This window comes from Furipterus horrens, unplaced genomic scaffold, assembly GCF_987537825.1.
Source record: "Furipterus horrens unplaced genomic scaffold, mFurHor1.1.pri manual_scaffold_9, whole genome shotgun sequence".
Classification (NCBI taxonomy): Eukaryota; Metazoa; Chordata; class Mammalia; order Chiroptera; family Furipteridae; genus Furipterus; species Furipterus horrens.
The window spans coordinates 35,930,642-35,948,457 of NW_028327179.1; the positions used below are offsets into that span (position 1 = coordinate 35,930,642).

A 17,816-nucleotide genomic window follows, 5' to 3' on the forward strand; every position below is an offset into this window, starting at 1 on the left:
GTAATTATTTAAAGAAACCCAAAACACTAATTTAAAAGGATAGATGCATTGCTATGTTTATTGTAGCATTATTTACAATAGCCAACATATAGAGGCAACTTAAGTATCCAACGATAGACAAATGGGTAAAGAAGAGGTGGTACCTATACATAGTGAAATATTACTCAACCATGAAAAATAATGGGATCTTACCATTTGAGACCACGTGGATTGACCTAGAGGGCATTGTACTAAGTGAAATAAGTCAAACAGAGAAAGATAAAAACCATTTGATTTCATTTATATGTGCAATCTAAAAAACAATAAATGAACAAATTAAACAGGAACAAAGCCATAGTTACAAGCAGATTGATGGTTACCAGATGTGAGGAGGCTGAATAAAAAAGGAAAAGTGACTAGGAGGTCAAAATTTCCAGTTATAAAAACAGTCACAGAATGAAAAGTACAGCATAGGAAATATAGTTAATAATATTGTAATAACTATGTATAGTGTCAGCCGGATACTAGATTTAGTGGGGTGAGGACATCATAAGGTACTCAAATATTAATCACTATGTTGTACAGCTATGTTGAAACTGGTGTAATATTGTATGTGAATGCTTATTCAAAAATAAATTTTAAAAATAAATAAAACAAAATGTTTATTTAGAAAAAATACAATAGTGAAGATTAAATAAGATAGTGCGGGTGAGCTGCTTAGCCTGACTCCCTTGACACATAATGGATCTTCAGTAAGTATAGTTCTCTTCCCCATAAAGCCAAGGATGAATCAAGGGTCCCTCTTATCTTCAGTGATAGAAGAGTTTGCATCACAATACACAGTGGTGGGTGACTGATTATCTCCATTTTTGTTTAGTTTCCTCTAAAATTTATGTTTATGGGGAATGTACAGTCATACAAGCTTTTCTTTTAAGAATATAAAGTAATAAATCAAACTGGATGGCCACTCAGAAATATAAATGTGAAAATACAAATTCTGTGGGCCTGAAAACATTTTGAATGAATATTTAAGATTATTTGCAAAATTACAAGAATGCTGATTTTATTCATCATTCACTGTATTTTATAAATATCTAGTGTAATTGAATAAAAACACACCAAATACTTTTAAACATTTCCCAGTAAATATCACATAAAAATTCTGACATTTCCAAAACTTTACCTCTCCACTTGTACATATATTGGCTGAATACAATAAGATTTCTGAGAAGAGTAAAGAAAACATACTATTTAGCCCCTTTAGTATTTGTAAGATTGACCAACATATTCAAAATCTTATTCTGAGTATATTTTATTTTGCATTAGCAAATACTAATGATAGATTTTGTTTTCTTATACAAAAGTCAAACATTCTTAATTTTAGTTCTTACAATTACAAAATTCTTTTGACACAGATGCATGTGAAACAGACAACCCAATTTTTCACAGAAACTCAATACTACAAGTGTAATCTGTATAAAGATTACTTTTCATTGAAGGGTAGTTTTGTTTCCTTAATCAGAAAATTTCTTATCTCTTATTTTCTATGAAAATATAGATTGTATAGATTGAAACAAACTATACAGACTGAAAGTTTAGGTAATAGTTAACCATAAAACATTACTTTTAATAATTAGTTCATCTTACTGACCTTTTATTATTATCTGGTGAATAAAACCAAATGTATATTCATTCATTCACTTACTCAATGAACACCTAAAACATAGGGTATTATGTTCCATTTGACTTCCTTCATAATATTAATGATCTGCTTGAATTTTTTCTGTTATTGTTTTATAATACTATGTGAGAATTCATCTAAAAGGGATTTTTAACACTTCTCCCTTTCCATAAAACAATTTTAAATTTGTCTTATTATTTTTTTTCAAGTTAAAGGAAATACTTAAAATGCTCCTATTTCACTATTGGCAATTCAGTTCCTATTTATATATTGGTCACATTTTGAATTGACATCAGTATTTAAATCTGATAATAATCAGAACACTTTAAATATATCATTTGGTAGGTAGTGACAATTTGCTTTATTTATCCCCAAGAAAGGTTTTAACACTTATTACTTTGAGTGCGCTGACACATTTAAGGCCTCTTTCACTCCATTTAACTGTTGCATCTGACTGGAGCAAGGATGATGGCAAAGATCTTGACCTTGAAACACTGGTTGAATTAAAGGATTCAAATGGATGATAGAAGCTGGGGCTGGGTTTAAGTGAGAGCCAAACAACGTGGGGATGAATGCTGCTGGGGGCAGGGGCTGCAGTGCTATGTGAGATGGGTGGAAGGGGGCAGCAGTGACTAAATGCAGGGGGCCACCTGCCATGAAGGTGGGGTGTGCAGGGATGATGGCTGGAGGCAGCGGGGAAAATGCGAATGGAGCAAAATGTGGTGAAAGAGGGTGTAGGTGAGCTATAGGAAGGTGATTACTCTGGGAGTTTATGGAAGCCGAAACAGCGAAATGCTGCAGGAACGTGTGGTGGATGGTGGTCAAAGAAGCGTGCTGGTGAACCGGGACCGTCTGCACCGCTGAGGCCGCAGAGAAGGCAGCCGCCCCCGCAGCAGGCAGCACTCGGAGGTGCTTTGATAGGAGCTGTTTCTGCATATGCTGCTGGGCTTGTAGCTGAAGGAGCTTATATTTATCAATTTCATCGGGAGAAAACGTTACTGGCTGTTGAATTGAAGGGGGAGAGAGAGATTTATGACACAATTCTAATTCATCTGCTACTTTGTTATGCTTTTGCATAGTTCTGTCATAGTAAGAGTCTATATTCTCCTCTGCTTGATTCGTACACATGCTTACATCCTGCAAGTCTGGGTTTACTTGGTCCTCTTTGGTCTCTGTTGAATCACTAACACCAGTATATCTATCGGATGGAAAAGCACCAGGGAAATCATTTGGCAATGGGTCACAGCTTTGGAGGAAAGGTTGGACTTCACTTGTTAAAGGTTTTGATTGTTCTTTTGTTGTTGGGTTCTTTTTCATGTTCGGTGGCTGAGAGTCTGCTACTATGTGAATTATACCTTTAGAAAGATGGTTATCACAATCAGTGTCTACTAAAACAGTAAAATTATTTGTCTGTGAACCGTTGACTTTGTCTTTCTCAATAGTTCTTTGAATTGCACTGCCTCTGTCATTATTTCTTTTACTTGGAGTTTGTATATTTTCAGACAAAGGCAATGCTGGTCTGTTACAGCCTGATGGTGTAAACTGAATTGTGCATTGGATTTGTGAATGAGCTTCTGATTCATTTTTACAACTGTTTGAAGAGACCTTAGCATTAGTTGATTGTTCTTGACACTTCTTGGCTTGAATTCTTTCTAAAAGGCATTTGGCTGTCATGGAGGTCTTCCCCCCTTCTGTAATGTTTAACTCTGAAGGGTGGCTGGAACAGTTCCTCAGAAGACAGCTGATATTCCTGGAGTGACACTGCATGGGTTTTATGTTTCCCAAATCACAAACATGAGGACTATGAAAAGACTGTTGACTTCTTTCACTCCTATTTAAGTAATACATTTTCCCTCTTGAGTAAGAGCCCAGCCGGCTGTGCTGAGGTCCCTGGCAGGCAGGTGGTCCTCCACTACGCTCAGCACAGAAAACCTGTGAGCTAGTGTCACACTGGGTGACTCTCCTGGATTTTGGCCCTGAAGATTGCTGTTGATTTTTCCCCGGTTTATATCTTTGTCTGCAGTGACCATGTCTATGTTTTGAGTAGTTTTTATTTTTAAACGATTCCCACAGTCTGCTGTTCCTGTCCCTCTGTGTTTCAGACTGCAGGCAGTCGCTGTCGGCTACCTCACCAGGCAAGCAGAGGCAGCTGTGTTTTTGGCGTTTCCCTTTGTGCCTTTTAAGTGAGTTGTGTTCTCTTTTGCAAAAGTACAGCAAATTACCTCTGCCATTCCCACTGGACCTCTGACTTGAACAAGTACTGGATGTTCTGTCAGGGGATGTGTCTGAAGGGCTAGAACATCTCTCTAGAGATAACTTTGGAGGGCTTCGCTTGTAACTTTTTTTCCTACACCCAGACACCCTGTTGGTCATACTGATGTGGTTATTATTCAAAAACACACTGAAGTCCTGCCCATGGTCGCTCTGACCCCTTACTGTGTAAGGACTAGAATTCCAGGAGAATTGATTTCCATCTTCAAAATCTGAATGAGGATCACAGGGAATCAGTTTATGCTTTTTGGTCCTAGGGAGGTACGGAGTAAAAGACAGACTCTCGTTTACATCATTTAGAACTATCCTTTGACAGCTTTGCCAGTGGGCCCTTACAGATTCCTTAAGTTCATTATCACTATTGTTTCCGACACAATTCTTTAGAGAGATATCAAGGTAGGCAGGCACTTCAGGATTTTTCATTTCTAAATCACTTTCACTAAAATTGTGTTTACTTGCGTTTGGCTCAGAATCACTGTATTCTAATTTATATTTTCTGTGTAAATTTTCCCAATCTGGATTAGCTATTATCTTTGGTTTTACAGACTGATTATCTTCTTGGATCCATTTTTGTTGGTCTTCAATTAAACCTGAGACTTGGCTCTCTATTTTAGTCTTCATTTCTAAGGGCTCCTTAATCAGTTTTGTTTTTAAGTCCTCTGGATCCTGGTTATGCTTTGTGTTCCGAGAAATCTTAAAATCAAAATATAATGGGTTGCAGCCATAAGAGATACAGGGCTCTGTTTTTGTAAAGAGCAAAAGCTCTGTAGGCCATTGGAGAGTGGTGTGGCCATCCTTGCTTTGCACGTGGAGATAAGGCATTGTTTTGGACTTCACATCACGTAAACAGGCTTCTTTTATGAGCCTTTGCACATTTTTGTTAACTCTTCCTGTTTCGTTTAAGGATTTTTCTCTCTTCTCCTTTTTGGAGTTTGAATTCTGATGCACTGGATCATTTTGCTCACTTGGCTCTAGTGATGGAAACTCATCCAGACATTCAAATATCCTGGCATCATTGTGCTGGTAAATGTTTGGTGGGCTGGAGACAGCATATGCTTGGCATGAGTGGTTAATGCAGCTTTCTGAAAGGTTCTTCAATGTATTTCTAGTTTCTTTTTCTCTACTGGAAGGAGTAAAATCCACATCTGAAGGATAAATGTTAGATTTAGCGAAAGAAGCATGAAAGCCAATAGAATCTTGTAAGGTTTCAACAGAGCTGGTTTTGTCTCCCAAAATTTGAGCACTTACAGAGACACTATTGTGCAAAACACTCTCCAGATGGTTTGCTGAGATGTCTCTGTCATCTTCCTTCATGAGGTGTGTAGCCTCGTCTGCAAACCTGCGGCACCTGCATTTCTCCGCAGATAGTTTTGTTTTGTAGATGGGTGACTTGTTACAATCATGGGTTTCTTCTGTGTTCTCACTAAAAACTGATGCTGAAGATTCTAATTTCACATGGACTTTTTTGGAAAAAGAAAAAGATACTCCTGTCCGGCGATTTGCATTACTGAGATCTGAAGATGTTTGTGGCACCCGCTTCCCAAACAAATAAAGTCTGTCTGTTTGTAACTGGTGTCGATTTAGCATGGTAGACCGCTGTTTATCAGAAATGCTCCTGGGGAGGTTCTTTCCTTTAAGGAGAGGAGCGCTCTTCATGCAGGATGCTTTTCTGCCATTCTTAACTGGGAAAATCCCTTCTATGGCTACCCTGGGGGCTTTGTATGCTGGTCCATTTCCAGAAACACTGTAAATACAATAAATATTAAAATGATTAAGACATTAGATCTTATCGCTTTGTGAACATTTCATAGTGTTTCTATGATGGGTCATCCTACTGCTTATGAACTCTGTCTATTGTAATATGACCATTTCACTGCACTTACAACTCAGTATATGTTTGTTTCAGAGCAGCTATTTCTAAATTAAATTAAAAATTAAATGGAATTAAGTCACTTCCAAAGTATAAAAATATATCTTTAATTTGTTTTTTTGTATAAACTAACATTTTATAATTTTTATTTCCTCAGTTTTAAAATTCCTTCATGTTTACTTCCTTTTAAATTGAAATGGTTAATTCTTTCTTTATAACTTCTCACTGCTTTGACTAACTATAAAAAATGTATAATAAAGTAACATACATTTATAAGCCATTTCAATATCTTCAGTTATCTTGAAATATTTTATTTTGCTTCTAACTTACCAAAGTATTTTCTTTTTACCTTTTGTGTATGTGTGTGTGTGTATGTGTGTGTGTGTATAGTAGCTTTGAAAAGATCATTAATTTTACTGAGCTTAATTAGTAGTTCAACCAGAAAATGGGAAACAAATATATATATATGATAAAACTCTTTGTATTAAAATTATCTCTTTGAGGCTCTACCTGTAAAAGCTCTACTACAACACAAGGCCTTACTCGGGGGAAGGCAATACAAATCACATCAGTGATCTGATTGTTTGTTTGGAGCCGTCTTTCGCCTTTCCTTTCCCTTTTCTTTTACAACCTGCTTCAATATGTGTATATTTGCTTTTTTCTATTTTATAATTTTATTTCATTTTTATTCAGTCATTGATTGCTGAAACATACAATACTAAAACAACTGATATCTTTCCCACATGTAGTTAAATTCTAATGGAGAGGAGTGCTCTCTGAGCCCTTGGTCTGAGAAATTCTTTCTTATTGCCTTCACTTATAACTATTTGACCAGTCACCATAGAACTCTAGAGTGACAGTTTTCTCCCTCACCAAATTTCATGTACTTTGCTTCATTTTTCATACATGTTTAGTATTGCAGACATATTTAATCAGCCTCCTTTTATTCATTTTTGAAATGAATCTGCTTAAGCATTTGTAAGATTTATAATTTTTCATTTTTACTAATATAATATTTTATTATATTTTTATATAATTATATGTTTATTATGTTTATTACACACAATAAGTCACATATCTATAACATTTTACCAGACCGTAGTTACAGATTGATTTCTTTTGGTTAATTTTTGCTAGTACTTTTGAGTACTGTCAGTTCAACTTCATTCAGCTCAGACACTTTTCATATTTCTTTAAATATTGTGTCTTGCCTGTTCTGTATTTTTTTTTGTCCTGGAATTTATATGTTAAATTTATATTAGCTCTCCTGAATATACATTTTAGATCTTATTATTTATTTCAGTACTCCAGTGTCTTTAGTCTTTGTCTCTAGTTCAGAAAGAATTTCTTGTTTTAAATTTCTCCTTTACTGATTCAAATTTTTACAATGTCCAATCTGTTGTTTACTATGTCTATATAAATTTTAATTTATGAACAGTAATTTCAACCACAATTCAGTCTTTAATAATTTCAGTATGTCCTCTCTTCATAAATTAATGACTATAGATTTAAAGTTATAGTGTTTCCTTAAATCTTGTGGAATCAATTTTAAAACTTTATAAAACTATATTATTCTCCTTACAGTTACTGTTTCATAATGAAAATCTCCTCTTATTCATCACACTAATCTCCCAATTTGTTCTTTTAAAAAATGCTCTTTAGAGAGGGTATTTATGCCTATTTATTATGAGGAATGAAGAGGAACATTCTAAGGTGCACGGGTCATTGAATATTACTTTCAAACATAAAGGAAAGTAAGAAGCATAGAGGTTTCCTTAATTATTGGTCTTTTAAAGTGCCTGCAGCTTGGGGGTGGAAGGGTGTGGGGCAGAAACATCTGTAGCACTGAATTTTCCTTGGTGCCAAAGACATTCTTTTCCATATTTGTAGCCGCTCTTTGGATTAAGTAGGAGCTATTTTTCTGTATTAAGTTACCTTCCCCAGGAACATGATTCAATCTGATATTATCTGCACTAAACTTAGCAGAAATTATTCCAAAAGCTTGGTGCATAAATATTATAATTCTACTCCTCCTGACTCCCTGATGATGCAGATATTTTACTATTTTTATATTCTCTCACTATATTTTTTCCTTAATAATATGTTTACTTATTATGCTGGTAGTGTTTTGTGCATTTTCTTGCTTTGACTTATGTTAGTCTAAATGTTCTTTTCTATATTTCTGTTTTATTTTACCATTTATCTTTTTAATGTGCAAGGTTCTTTCTTTTACATACTTTTAAACATTTTAAAGCTCTTTTCTCTTATTGTTTTTATATTATATTTTGCTTTTCTTGTCCTTAATTTTTGTCCTCACTTTACAAACCAATGTACATTTATCATTATATTTTCTCACAAGTTTTAACATTTTATTATTATTAATATTTTGTACCTCTTATTTTTGTGCTTTAAACTTTTGACCTCATTGTTTTATAAATTTGAGTTTCCTTATCTTAAATCTAACTTATTTTTATTATTTTGGAAAATTCTAATTTTTTATCTTGTGATGTTTTAAGTAATATTATTTTAATACAAGTTTATGCCTTATAATATAATTGAAGGTTTAATTTGTATATTATATCATTATTTATAATTTCACTCCCTCCTCCAGAACTTCCTTCAGTTTCTGTCTGTGTTTTTTACCTAATTATTTTTTATTTATAATAAAATGTGACTATAGCAGTAGCCTTTTAATTCTTATTAACAGATTGTCCATTCCAATAGATCTCCAAAAATTTTAATTCATAGCAACTCAATACATGCATAATTTCCTTCCCTCTTGTACAAAAAGTATACCTTCCAAACAGGAAATAAAACATATCAAAAGAAGATGATTTCATTTTGTGATATAATTTCCCAATGCCCCACATTATTCAGTTCTTATTTAAAGAACTTCATATTCTCAGAATCAGTGGTCCTCCAATTTTTTTAATTTGCAAAATTGTCTCTAACTGCACTATGCTTAGACTTACACATATAGAAGTTATAGCAGTTCGAATCTCTCTGCATACAGTAACTGGTTTTGCTGAGAAACCAAATTGGTTTGAACTACTCAAGAGATAGCTGCAGTTAACTGCCTCTTATAAGATCATTAATAGTTTCCACCATCATTTTAAAAATCAGTCTGATTAAAATATTCTTACTATTATTAAACTCACTTCTCTTTTCCATAGGGTCATGAAAGAATCTTCAGTTAACTACATCATCCTACTCAGAAACTCATTATGGGAATAAAGGACAATCAAGGAATAATGAAACAAAGAAAGAAGAATAAAGAAATAAAGAATAAAGAAAGCTGCCTGGGAAAGGAGTAATAGAGTTGATTTATTTTAAATTTTATTTCTTACTTTCATTTGTCAATTCAGCTTCCAAAATAAAATATTTAATAATTCTATTAACTGAATTCCCTTAGGCCATGAGACAGCTTAAGCAGAAAAAAATTGTCTGGAAGGCAGGAGAGGTGGGTATTAAAAAAGTAAATTAATTAAGTTTCCTAGCCTCAGGCTCTGTAGCTGGAAAGCTGAACACCTATTGTTTTCCTCACAATATGAGCAGGTCGGATCTAAAAAGCCTGCCTGCTCTATAGAGGATGTGCTTAGGTATGTATTTGTTTAGTTAATAAGCTCCTCCTGAGAGACAGCTAACCCCAATAGGGTAAATCTTTTAATTTGCTATAATTTTGAAGACATAATGAGTAGCTCTGCAAACTTAGAATATTTTTTGAAAAAAAATTCTTTTTAAAAAAATGTAATCTTTATTGTGTTTTTCCTCATTATTATTTAGTCCCCTTATCCCTCTGCATCCCAGCAATCAGCACACTTGTCCAGGTCCATGAGTCCTTCTTCCTTTTGTTCAATTCCTCCCTCCACCCGCTAACCCCCCACCCCACACTAGCTGTCATCTTCTCTTTATGAGTCTGTTTCAGTTTTGCTTGCTGGTTCAGTTTGTTCATTAGATTCCACATATGAGTGAAATTATATGGCATTTTTCTTTCTCTGACTGGCTTATTTCACTTAACATAATATTCTCCAGGTCCATCCATACTATCACAAAGGGTAAAATTTTCTTCTTTTTTATGGCCAAGTAGAACTCCATTGTGTAAATAAATGTCCTGTAGTTGGATTTTCTGTTGTGTGCCCTTAAATGACCTATCTAAATGGTGTCTCTGTATAGTGAGCCTTGTTCTTTTAAAAAATAATCTGATTTAGGGTACCTCATAATTAATCACTCAGGAATTAACATCTACTCTAGATTTTTTTTCTCGCGAGCTACTATTATAATCATTAGATGTTTTTTCTAAGCTCTGTTTTGACAAGGACTGTCTAGTATCTTATTTACAATGGTTTTGAATAACATATTATGAGATCCTCAGTGTGTTTTAGAGAAGAAAGCTCAGTATCAAATGTGTGTCCAGTTTCTGTGACCTCATAGCAGGCATCTTGCCATTAACTTCACCCCTGGATACATGGTTTTCCAACCTTTATTTTCCCTTCATACCAAATTTCTCATAACATAATTATATTTGATGTATTCTCATAATTTAAATTATCCTAAGATAACTCATGCACAAATACATTAATATACGCAAGCTGAGTACTGTGTTTTTACCCATAATTCTAAAAATAAATATTTTTATAATCAAATCTGAGGGTCTAATATTTTATGGTACTATAATTGAGTCATTTACTCCTATGTTTATTGTATATTGCTTTTTAAGTTGAATTTATTAGGGTGACAATGATTAATAAAATGATAAAGGACTAAAGTGTAAATTCTATAAAACATTATCTGTATACCGTATTGTGTGTTCATGACCCAAAGTCAAGTCTCCTTCCATCATTATTTATACCCTCCTTTACCTTCTCCTACCGTCGCCACCCCCTTTTCCCTCTCATAATCACCATACTATTCACTTTGTCTATGAAGGTTTTTTATATGTTTGTTTGTTTTTGCTTAATCCCTTCACATTTTTCACCTAATTCCTCAACCCCCTTCTTTCCTCTGACAGATGTCAGTCTGTTCTCTGTACCTTTGAGTCTATTTCTATTTTTTGTGTTTATTTTTTTCTTCATTAGGTTCCACATACATATAAAATCATATGGTATTTGTCTTTCTTTGGCTTATTTCACTTAGCACATATATTGCTTTTCGCTTAAAAAAACAGAGGTTTAAATTCTGGCACAAAGCTATAAATTTCACAATTCACCAGGTTGCTTGCTGTCAACTACATTAATTACCTACATTGGTGTCCTTCATTATGATTCATATAAACACAAGTCAAAATCTGCAAATTTAATTGAATTTCAGGTAACAATCTCATTACTTTGAAGCATTCTGCAGTTGTAAACTATGTAAAACTTCTATTTTTCAACTGTGAGAATCTGTTAGTGTATCCTTGCTATAATTATCAATTTAAAAGGTAAATTTAATTATGTCTTATTTGTACAGATAATGATAGTGCCATTTATTCTAGATTCAGGTATGTACAGGGAATGCACAGGAGATTTATTTCCTCCCCCAAAAGATGCATTGTTATTTATGGTTTTTAAAATTGTTATATAAAACTTAATTACTTAAATGCTATATAAGTCCATTTGAATCAGCTGAATATAATACATGCTAGTATATCATTCTTGGATCATTTCATTAAGGAGCACATTAGATTAATGATATTAGGCACAGAAAAAATCAGATGCCGAAATAACTAATTTATAAACCTTTAACTGTTAGAAACATTTGCCCTCAAACATATCTGTTGATTAATTACAGCTTGTTTATATTGTTACAGTAAACCAAGTAAATTTATCATTGACATTTCCTCAGAGGTTGAAAAGAGTTTTGAACAATCTGTGATACCTCTCATTCTTACCATTCAGTCTGCTGCCTCAACTCAGCCAGCTGATGAAGACGCTTAAGTGCTTTCTCTTGTTTCTTCTCATCTTTCCACGACTTGGAAGCGACATTTCGAGCAAATTCCCGTTGCTTTAATTCTTTCAGTCTCTGTGGACAAAGAAGAAAAACAGAAAGAGTGCTATATCTGAGTAATATATTCTTTTTCTTTCACAATGCTCCTTACTACACTTTGTCCTGTGTGCTGAGGTGACTTTCTGGATCAGGAGAGTAAAAGCACCTTCTCCATTGATGCTGTTCTCTGCTTCAAAGTAAATTTAGTGGTCAGCTGGGTTATTTATCAAAGCTTGTCACAATCACTACAGAAATGTGCTACCAAGCTGTACCCTAGTTCTCGCTGGGACCACCCAGGCTACTTAACTGCAATAATGTGTGTGCTTGTCAAAATAACTGGGATCAATGTGCACTATATGAATGGGTATGAAAGGACAGGAGATCATGGGGTGTACTTTCTTCTACGCACTACCCCCCCCTCCCAGCCCTCTCACTTGTAAAAGATACTCTTAGTCATGAAAATCAATGCTGTTAAATACATGGGGTGAAATGAGCTTTTTTAGTAAAGAGCATCTGTTACTGTGTAAGATTTAGTTCAAAGCTCTGAAGGCGATTCTCAATTCATTTTTTTTTTCTGGTGGAGATATTTATCCAATGCAGATTTCTATATTGTATCCAGGAGGACAAAAATGGGCAAAGGATTTAAACTCAGGATAGAGAATTGGCCTTACTTGATTTAAATTAATGTACCCCCTTATAAATTAATCCTTTCTCTAAAAGCAATTGGCTAACATGCAAATTGGATTATACTCATTACCTGTTTAGATTTCTACTTCAGAATCTGCCACTAAGCACACCTAATGATATTGAATAAATTGAGAAACAGCTGCCAATGAATATCTTGAAGTCTGGGGCTTACTCCTGAATTGGGAGTGTATGTGAAGATTAGCCTCTCTTAGTCCATAAAAAGTGACTTTAAACTGTTTGAAATCTGCATCCATTTAATTTGTTCCCAAATTAACTATAAAAGATGTTTCCCAGGAATAGCAAAATCACGGAGCGATCAAGTGCGGTAATAACGCTGTCGTAGATTATTTCCCACCCACAGAGCAAGGGCCAGACCTCTAATGATCATTAGCTTCGCTAAAGAGAACGTTCCCGTGGGAGGCAGCAACCAGATAACTGCTTCTAGGCCAAGTATCTGAAGGAGGAGGCAGGCCAGTCTTTCAAAAAGAATATTCTGAGCACAAAAAACAAGAGTTTCACAGAACTAGAAACAGCCACAGGGAGAACAGTAGAGTCAATATGAATTCAATTGTGGCAAAAACTTCAGAGCATTCTAAGTAGTAGAAAACTTCAAGAAATAAAATTATGGTTGGTTCTTATGTTATCAGGGGGGAAAAAAAAAGATCAACAGTTTTCTAGAGTTGGTAAACAGAGAGTCTAAGCCTTAAAAAAATAGTCTTGGTCAGAAGACGGGGGGGGGGGGGGGGCTTATTTCTATTTAGCTTCCTGAGCATCCAAGTGCATCTAGTTCTTGGCATGAAGTCTTATTTTATGAACAATGACCTTTCAGAAAATTTCCTATGCAATTTAAAAGCCCACATAAAATGCAGTTCAACTGTGTCAAAGAGAAAGGTCTACTTTGGTAAAGAGAAGAGGGTTTTTAACAAACTCTCAGTTACTACTGAATATAAAATACTCTGTGTTATATTAATTTACTATTTGATATCATGAACATGTAAAACCTGAACAGCTTATGAGAGTGAATTAATTCATTTACTCAAAATATCTGATACCTGACTCAATGGACTCTTATTTGAAATTTCCAGGAATATCTGTTTCTTTCATTAGCCTCCTAGATATGGGGACTGCATTTCTCTCTCTGAGTTACAGACATGATTGAGAATTCTGTCTCATTCATCCAATAACGAATATTCTTAACTTCTACTATGTAATGCAGATGTAGCAATTTAAATGTCAACGATAATCCCTTCAAGGGAGATAGGTGAACAGATACTTATATGATAGTATTGACTTTCTTAGTAGGGATGAACCTCAGATACTTTGAAATGTAGAGGAAAAGTTAAGACAGACTTGGGGGTGGGGGTGAAGATTTGTTGTATTGAGGAAGTCAGCAAAGTTAAAATGCTTTCAAGAATTACACAGAAGCCTGGAGGAAGACATTTTGCTTAAAGACATCTAGCCATAGATTTGATGCAGGGAATGATGAGTGCTCAAGATTGCAGAGAAGGGGAAAAACACAAAACAAACAGAGATCTACAGATAGATCCCCTTAAGTTTTCAGCATACTAATTAACAGTGCCTAGAAAAACTCCAGCTAAAAAATTAAAACCAAGACTGCCTAGCATTCATATGCAGTTAGGAATAGTGCCATTTCTTACCAAAAAAAAAAAAAAAAAAAAAAGGGAAAACTCAAGGGAGATTGAATATAGAATTCAAGGAGGTCCTGATTCAGTAGAGAATAATTAACCATAGATGGAGCACTACTTTCGATTTGCACAAGTCATAAAAATGAGGAATACGTTTGATACTAAGTAGCTTATCTATGTTTCAGAACCAAATTAAAAAATATTTATAGAAATACAAAAAGTGTCAGCAAAAACAAGGAAAAGTCAATGATATCTTATATTCAGTCAGAGATTATCAGGCATGTAAAGAACCAGGAAAACACAGCCCAAAATAAAAAAAAATTATAATCAACCAATCAAGTCCAATACAGAACTTAAGCAGATCTTAAAATTGGCAGAAAAGTAAATTAAACCAGTTACAACTATATCCCATATGTTTAAAAATTAGAGAAGAGATGATGACCTATTGAACAGACATGTAATTAGCCCTTGAAAAGTGGGGAGGGGATTTTTGCAGCTAAAATGAGTGAAAATTTTTCAAATTTTCTGAAAACTTTATACCCATGGATCTCTCAACAAATCTCAAGCATGGGAAATATAAAGAAAACTACATCAAAAGCTCATCATAATCACATTTTTCAAAATCAGGCAAAAGAGTGAAAAATTTGAGAATATCTGGAAATGACATTTCTGTAGAGAAAAATAAATAGTAAGATGGCAGAATAATTCTTACTGGAGATGATTCAAGTGAGAATACAATGAAGCAACATCTTTCATTTTCTATGAAAACATATTAAAGACTTGTGAAAATAAAATTTTATACCCAGTGAAATATATTTTTTTAAAAAAGAATGTGAAATAAATATGTCAGACATGGAAAACTGAGAGAATTCAACAGTGGCACATCCACATGTAAGAAACATTAAAGAACATTGTTGGACAAAAAGGAAAATAATACCATATTGAAAAATATATTTATACAAGAGTATGATAAACACCAGAAATGTTAGCTACAGAATAAATAAGGCATATTCTTATTAAAGTGTATCAGGACTGTTTCAACAAAAACAATAGCTATGATTTGGGGGTTTATAACAAATTTTTATGTAAAATGTTTGACAATGATAGCAAAAGTTCAGGAGGGAAGAAATAACATAAATCTGAAAGGTCTTATTCTATACATGAATTTGTACATTTACAATTGATAATTATAGATTAAGTGTGGTAAGTTTAAGAAGTTTGTTAGATACCCTATAACAAACATTAAAACAATAAAACGAAGTGATTAGCCAACAGAACAACAAAGACGATAGAAGAAAATCATTATATTTACTCAATCCAAAAGAAGGCAGAAAAAAGTAAAAAGGAAGGTAGAATATATTGGACAATTTTACAAACTGTAGCAAGATACTAAATATAAATATATCACAAATCAAGTCAAATGTAAATGGTCTAAATGTTGGAATTAAAAGATAGAGTGTGTCAGTTTAGATTTTTAAAAAGCAAATTCCAACTATATGTTGACTACAAAAACAAATTTTAAAAGAAAAGAATGTAAGAAGATCACAAATGTGGTACTTCTGAAAGAGGTTGCACCAGATGATCATGCCTATTATAAAAGACCCTTCCAAGAGTTCATTTGCTTAATGAAAAGAGAATTGTATGACCCTGGACAGATTAGGAGAACTTCTAAGAATTCAGAGGTCAATTTTTTTGCCATCTCATATTTTAGCTTGGGTTTTCCCAAGTGTCTACTTTTTTTCCTGATCTGACAAAAATATATTTAAACAATGGCATGTGCTATAATTATAAGTAATCTTAGTTTATACAAAAAATAAACCAGTTAGAAAAAAAATTAAAGTTCTCCGATGGTATACTATAGATCAGTTCTTATTGAGAACAACTCAAGACAAATATATTTTTTAAAAAATTGTAACCTCACACATGTACAAGAATTTAGAGGGAGGAATGAAGACAGAGAGTAATACCGAACAACAGGTGGATAAAAACAAAGCATATTATTTCCACAGGTGTTTGGAAAGTAGACAATACAATGTAGGTTTTAAGAGAAGGATTCTAAAATCAGACTGAATTTGTTCCTTGTCTTTGTCACTCACTAGCTTTGAGACTGAGAAAGGTACTCAATCTCCTCTAACTTCAGTCTACACATTTGTAATTTTATGAACTATCTGTATTTAGCTTGTAGAGTTCTTAGAATGATTTGAGTTGGGAAAGGTAAAACGCTGAGCACAGCACCAGATATAAAGCAAATGCTTGGTAAGCATGAACTGTTACCACTGTTAGAGGCAAAGAACAGTCAAATTTTATGGAACTTTGGGAAGCAGGATGAATAGGAGCTGTTTTTAACTGGCAATGGGGAGCCATTAGGATCACTTCATTTCATAGTCTTATTGAAAATAGAGATTTTGAGTGGTTTAATTCCAGGCAGTTTTTTAAAGCTGGTAAATATAGTATTTTCTAAAGAATACAGAAAAAAAAAAAAAAAGCAATGTTGGATACATGACTCACCCTGGTCTGGAATAATTTATACTGTTTAATTGAACCACTTGTAATTTCTATAAGTTTAAGATCATATGTCACTACTGAAGAAAATTATAAAATTTGGATTTAAGTATGATTTGTTATCAGACTTTTCTTTGATAAATCTTATTTGCTCTCAGGTATTAATATTATACTATATAAATGGATATCAGTCAGAAAAGAGAGTAGAAGAGCAGAGATTTAGTACTTCCTAGAGAGAAATAGGGACATCTAGGTCATGTCCTTGTATTTCTTAGAGGCATTTAAAGGAGAATGGCAGAGCAGATGTTCTCCTGATCATGGTCTTTGCCAAAATCAAAATCAATGCAATAAAGGGATGATGTCGGGGTCAAGCTTTCACAATGAATTTTATCCTCTCTCAGCAATAAATGAAAGACAGTTTATGAAGATATATTTGCTAAAACACAATTATGAAATATTTGGAATTTAATTTTCTCCTCAGGTTCATTTTAAAAGCACAAACTAAGTAAATTTGATTTCCCTATCTGCCAACAAGAATGCTTGTCCCCTTGCATTGCAAGTGGATTTCAGCTGTGAATAAATAAATGAAGAGGCAAATTGATCAGGTCAGGGAGCTTCTATGTGTTCCTGACATTATTGCTTACCAGTCAGAACATGCATGTGAACATCTGCCCACTCCAGTGACCTCTCTCTGTTCAAGTTCACTGAAATAAGACACACATGTGAAGTGAATCTACTCAAGTGTAGTTATTTTTCCATTCTTAAACAAAATAATTCCTTCCATCCTGCACTTTTATCCATAGGTCCCAGGGTACTTTTGCAGGCATTAATATTTTTCTTCACAGCACAGCAAAACCCCAATACAAAAGGTCAAAATGATTAACCTTGTTTAGATATGAAGAAACAAACATATAGAGGTTAAATGACTTGATCAGCACCAAAGGAGAGAGGAAGAAAAGAACTGTGAATTTAAACAGAATGTCTAATATTTTTAAGAGTAGATAGAGTCAGAAAAAATACGTAAAATTCTAGACATTTATAATAGTTTCAGTTTGTGAAATTTAAAGTCTATCTATTTTGGGATATTGTTCATTGTTTGGAAATGTTATTATCAAGTGATTTGGAAGACATGTCTAGATCATAATGATCTAGAACAGCATAGGGTATAATTTAGACAATATGATCAAGATATGAAAATTAAATAAGAAGTCTTTGT

At 33.8% G+C, this 17,816-nt stretch overlaps 1 protein-coding gene across 1 annotated transcript in view; it reads right to left on the bottom strand.

Moving 5' to 3' along the window:
* Positions 1-2,039: 2,039 nt before the first annotated feature.
* ZNF804B (zinc finger protein 804B) overlaps positions 2,040-17,816 on the bottom strand; it is a 514,544-nt gene continuing 498,767 nt past the window's right edge. Inside the window, exons 3-4 of the mRNA XM_090287872.1 lie at positions 11,671-11,801; positions 2,040-5,675 (exon numbers count right to left, since the gene is read on the bottom strand). Of these exons, the coding sequence (XP_090143998.1) occupies positions 2,054-5,675; positions 11,671-11,801 (3,753 nt within the window). The 3' untranslated portion in view covers positions 2,040-2,053. The remainder of the gene's footprint in view (positions 5,676-11,670; positions 11,802-17,816) is intronic.